This window comes from Orycteropus afer, unplaced genomic scaffold (genome assembly GCF_000298275.1).
Source record: "Orycteropus afer afer isolate SDZICR_OR568_19922 unplaced genomic scaffold, OryAfe1.0 scaffold00101, whole genome shotgun sequence".
NCBI lineage: Eukaryota > Metazoa > Chordata > Mammalia > Tubulidentata > Orycteropodidae > Orycteropus > Orycteropus afer.
In genome coordinates this window covers 1,414,488-1,420,487 of record NW_006921688.1, presented here as the reverse complement: position 1 = coordinate 1,420,487, position 6,000 = coordinate 1,414,488, and the positions used below count along the sequence as shown (strand labels likewise).

Sequence of the window (6,000 nt, the reverse complement as noted above, 5' to 3'; positions counted from 1 at the left end):
GGGTGATTTTTAGGTTAATTCTTAGGTCCTACCACCACTCGGGAATCTCCAAGCTGTCTGTGCCGTCAGGATCACTCAGGATCGCTGCCAGACCGCAGCTCTGTCTGTCTCCTTTTTTGGTATTTTCACGCAAATTCTTCTGCTAGTTGGGGTTTAGTCCACTTCTATATCCTTCCCTTCAAGGTGCAGGGGTCCAGGATTATCTTCTGTGTCTGTGTTACTGGTTTCCCTTTTCTTTGTTGAAGAGGGTCTGTGCAGTCTTTTTGCCTAGTCCGCCATCTTGTCAGCCATCCCGATATATTCTTTTTGATGATGAATGCAATGCCATTCATCTTCAATTTATTATTCCTGGCTAACAGACTATGTGATTGTCTAGTTGGCAATGGCCAATACCAATCCCTTTCAGTTCATAATGCTTAAGATACCAATCCTTAATCATTGTTTTATTTTTGATGAATTCTAATTTTCTTTTTTCATACTTTATACATTCCATGTTCTTATTACCATAGAATGTTTGCAGCTGTTTCTTTTAAGTTGTGTCACATCAGCAAATGAAGGTCCTGAATGTTTTACCCCTTCCACATCAAGTTCTATTCCAATTTGTGGATGAAGCTGTTCCTCCTAGTCAAATTTTGAGTGCCTTCCAGCATCTTCCAGGATGTACCAATGTTCCACCATTACCCTTAAGTTTTTCACTGGCTAGGCTTTTTAAGAAATGCTAGGTCTTCCTCCCTAGTCTTTCTTTGTTTGGAAGCTCCACTTAAATCTGTCTGCCATGGATGACCCTGCTGGTATTTGAAATAGCGGTGGCACAGCTACTTTCATCACAGCAGTATGCAGGCCACCACAGTAAGGCAAGCTGACAAACAAGTGGTAGAACTTTTAAGTATTAATGGGAAAAAGAGACAATAAAAATAGACAAAGAAAAGAGTTATACAAAGAAGTACAGATATCTTATAAGTACATAAAAGATGCTTGTGACACTCAAAATAAAAAATTGCAAATTAAAACAACATGGTATCATTCTTCACTTATCACACTAGAAAAATTAAGTAGAAAGAGAAAAATTACCATTTGTATACACTATGGATAGAAGTACAAATTGATGTCACTTCTTTGAAGAGCAACCAATTCATTGAAATATAAAATGCTAATGTATTTGACCAGGCTAATCCAATTCTACACATTTATCTTATAGATTCACAAATGTTCCTCACTTACCAACTATTTTGTTATCCAACACTTCACATTTATGGCAATAGTTAAAAATCTACTTTCTGTTTTGTGCATTAACAGTATGTCTGGCAGTAAGGAATGCCGAGGTGTGAGGAGAAATTAATGCTGGTTGTGATGGCTTAGGTCATGTTTTGACTTAGCTGAGCCATGATTCTCAATGGTTTGGCAGTTACGTAATGATGAAATTTGGTGCAATGGTGTAATTCAGAAGTTATGTAATGATGCAGTCATGCTCCAGTTTGTGATCTGATGTGGTTATCCTCCATTTTCCCATAATACCAATTTTCATGTAACTACTGGTCATTTACTAATTATGGCAATAAGTGAGGAATGGGTATACCATCTATGTATACTAAGACACATTTATGTTAGGTGCTACTGAGTTGATTCAGACTCTCAAGAATGACTCTACATACAACAGATCGAAACACTGCCTGATCGTGTACCATCCTCACAATCCTTCCTATGTTTGAGCCCATTGTTGCAGTCACTGTGCCAATTCATCTTGTTGAAGGTCTTCCTGTTTTCACTGACTTTTTCTTTTCTAAGCATGATGTCCTTCTCTGGGGACTGGTCCCTCCTGATAACATGTCCAAAGTCTATGAGACGAACATAACACTACAACAAAGCAGCCAACTAGAAATGATATATGTTTCCATTGATGAGGACTAGATGAATAAATTATGGTACTTCCTTACAGCAGTATACCCTGAAGTTGTGAAAGCGATTCAAGAAGACTTAAATGTCCTTATATGAAATATTCTTGTCAGATACATTGTGAAGCAAAAATAAGTTACAGAAAGAATGAGCAGTCCTCTTCCTTCTATGCAAAAAAAAAAAAAAAAAGGACGGATAGGTATAAAGGGAGATTTCTACTTATGTACACAAACTACAAATATTTTTAGAAGGAGAAACAATAAATTTACATGGTTGCCTCTGGAAAAGAAGGGTATGAAAGGAAGGAAATTCACTTTTAACTGTATGGCCTTGGAACTTTTAGAAATTTTTTTTTGTTTTTCTTTTTAAATCAATGTTTATAGGTATTTCCCTTACAAAATAAATGAATAAATAAAATAATAAAATTCAAACAGAGTAGGTTTCACAATACAACAGCAAATATTCTTTCTTACCTTTCTCTGCAGAATTTAAGTGAATGGAGTATGGCAGGTCTCTTTTGACGTAAATTCCATAAGTGTAATGTGTCATCAGCCAAGGCACTCACAAGAGCTCCCTTAAAAACACATTATAATACATTTTATACATATTTTAAAAACATTATGCTACTAAATAGCTGCCAAAAATCTCCTTCCCAAAGTTCAAAACCTTCTGCCCATAGATTTAGTTCCGAGAAACTTTTGCCTTGCCAAAATTCTAATCAGCATATGTATATAAATCCATTACATGTATACATGCGTATAAACACATATGTGCTTTAACTGATAATTTAAACTATAACTGAATATATTATAAACTAAAAGTTGAATACTATGGTTGAAAGCTAACTACATATGAGCTGACTATACGTTATTTAGTCACTATTACATATACTTCCTTGGCCAACCAGGTTAAATATGACATATGGCCCGTTTTATTAGTCTGAAGACAAATTCTAATGATGGTATTTTGCCAATATTATAGTTCTACCATTAGAATGGTATGGAAAATAAAGGTATCATTCAGCACTCTGTAACTTCAATGTCCGAAGGGCTGAAAAATCTGACTAATTTACAAATTTAAAACAACTAATTAATTATTATTACACATGGAGAAGAAAATTCTGGCAGTATGTGAGAATCATCAGAAGGATTCAGCCTTATTTCAGACCCAACAAATGAGAATTTCCAAAACAACAGCCTATGAAAGTGTATTTTAAAAAACGTCCAGAGGTGACTCTATTGTGTGAGCAGGATTAAGAATCTCTATACTAACGGATGATTTATTAAGACATATGAACAATTTTCCTCAAAGGTGTCAGATAACCAGAGAAGAATATGACAAAAGGTATAACATAGGAATTAATATTAATTTCACAAAATTTATAATCTCAAATTTTAGGTTACTATGGGAAAATTAAAAATATCCCTCTTCTAAAATAAAAGTGTTTTTCATCCAGGAAGATTAAAATAGCTCTAAAGATTTACAACAAATGATTTCTCCAAATCCCCTCCAAAATAATCCTGTAAGGGCTAGTTTACTGTATAACTCCTATTGCTATAATTTGACTGCTACATTCTCCCTTTCACTAGATATTATCTTCTTATCTACATGGGTTTGAAGGAGAGAAACTCAAAAGATTCAGGTTATCAAAAATGTATACTCTTCATTCTTATTTCCACCAATTTTAGACTACATCATCTTTCTCAAGATAGATCCCCATCTTAAAATCTTAAAGTATAAGATAAGACTTAGAGCCAAAGTAGTAATAACTGCTGACCTATGGTCTCTTTGGCCTCTGGATGGTTTTAACAAAAATGAAAGCAAGTGGGCATTCCCAATTGTCAGATTTTCAAGGATGCCCTATTAAAAATTCATATAGTTGTTAAGCTATTTTTTAAAAATAGGTATCCTAAAGTGTAGTTTAAACATTTTAAAATGAAACAATTAAGAATGTAAAATAAAATGGTCATTTTGAAGAACTCCATGAAGAATCCTAGTGAAGAGAAAGGAATCCTGTAAGGTGAATAACAACAGCTTAAGCCACTTAAAATTTCTAAAAAAAGTAATCAGTTTGCAATATGTTATTTATTCTAGCTAATATACTGCTTTAAAAAATAATCTTAATAAAAGCATGAAAATGGTGATAGGGTTAGTGGTTAAGGGGCATGTGATTATAAAGAGGGAGAGTAAGGAAGTTCCCTTGTGGTGATAGCAGTACTCTGTATCTTGATTGTGGTGACTGTCTCACGAATCTATATGTGTTATCAAACTGCATAACACAATCGCACAGCATGCAAGCACACACACACATGCACAGAGTTCCTTTGTGGTAAGAGAACTATTCTACATCTTGATTGTGGTGACTGTCCCACAAATCTATACATGTGATACAACTGCACAAAACTATACATATACGCATGCAGGCACACACACACACAAAGCAGCTAGAAAGTGGTGAAATTTAAATAAGGTCTGTGGTCTAGTTAATTCAGAATGGCACTGATGTCATTCTCCTGGTTTTGATATTGTATTGTAATTACATTAAATTGCAGTTACTACTGGAGGAAACAAGGTGAAGAGTTCACGGAACATCTGTATTTTGAAACTGTGAGTCTAATTATTTCAAGTAAAAAGTTATTTTTTTAAAAAAGGAAAAATAATCTTAAATTCTCATGAGAGGGTTCAATAACTTTCTACATTATGATCTTCTTTTGTAATTTAGTGCCTTACAATACCTGTCACTTAGTTCTACAAAGAATGCTCAAGTTTTTAAAAACATTCTGACTCTGAAATACCTACATATTACATATTATTTAGATAATAGTTTTAGTGAATTTTTCATCTTTAGCTCTGGATCCATGATACTCCTCTTAAATCCTCTGATATGAATAAAACATATGCCAAAAAGCCAGAGGTATTCAATACCTTTTCTCTCACATACAGTTAAGGACTTATTCCACAGATGCCAAGGATTTAGTAACAAACATGTTCACAAAATATCCTCTTAACTGAAGACCTTAGTCTTTTCTGCAGCAATTCCTCTTCCCTCTTTCTAAGACCAGCATTCCTTGCCTATTACTACTTGGAGTAATCCAGTCTTAGAACTGCAAGTACTTTAAAAAAAAAAAAAAAAAAAAATCAGCAAACAATGTTTCCTTTGATAAAGTGGTGTGTTCTCTAACTCCTTCCACATTTTATAGGCTATCAAAAGGAAAGACATTGTCAATTACTTCAACAAAAAAGTAACACAACCTAGAATGTTACTGAAAAAGATTGGTAGTAACCAGTTTCTAATGGATTTTAGTTTCCTAGTTGTATACCAAAAAAATGAATTGAAGAAGTATTTATGCTCAAACTTTTAAAAATATGTTACTACAGATTTTTGTGTTATATAATTTTTAATATCCGAAAAACAAAGTTTAAATGCACCAAAAAATATTTACCTTATACCATACGAAGTTCAACACTGTTTTGAAAAAAAATTCTTATATTATTTATGTTACTGTCTGTGATGATGCTTTAAAGTAAAATACTATTATCTATGACTGATAAGAGATTCTATTTGCTGAAATACTTAAATATAAATGCATGCAAGGAATCTGAAAGACAAGATGTGGCCCTATTTCATATGTGAGTAATAGAAGAAAGCAGTTCACTAACCTCATTAATCAGGAACTGGAGCTGGATTACTGCAGCTCCGCTGTCATGCTGGCAGTAACATTCTACTCCCGGACGACCAAAGCTGTCATCGATTCCATTAAGGAGCTTATGGCTTTTGTGAGCTTTTTTGGATAATGATGCTTTGTAACAGACTAATCAATATTCTGATGACCTGATAATCACTAAGGCTACACACTGAAGATTTAGAATTAGGCTTATTATATACATCAATGTATCAGTAAACTAGGTTCTGTTGATCATCAGAAGTCTCAGAGATTACAGATCTAAAATAAATAAGAGAACTGTTCCTTCTACACTCCTCGGAAGGAAGGTTGGGCAATCCTACTTCCGTAGTGATACTGCCTCGGAAACCCAAGGAGGGGTCGCTACGAGTCGGGGCCGACTCGACGGCACATAACAACTGTTCCTTCTACAAAATCTGAAGTA

At 34.2% G+C, this 6,000-nt stretch overlaps 1 protein-coding gene across 1 annotated transcript in view; it reads right to left on the bottom strand.

Moving 5' to 3' along the window:
* The window catches only part of STXBP5 (syntaxin binding protein 5), a 268,776-nt gene that overhangs the window by 205,156 nt on the left and 57,620 nt on the right, over positions 1–6,000 (bottom strand). Inside the window, exons 3-4 of the mRNA XM_007943195.2 lie at positions 5,554–5,635; positions 2,367–2,467 (exon numbers count right to left, since the gene is read on the bottom strand). Coding sequence (XP_007941386.1) covers positions 2,367–2,467; positions 5,554–5,635 — 183 coding nt within the window. The remainder of the gene's footprint in view (positions 1–2,366; positions 2,468–5,553; positions 5,636–6,000) is intronic.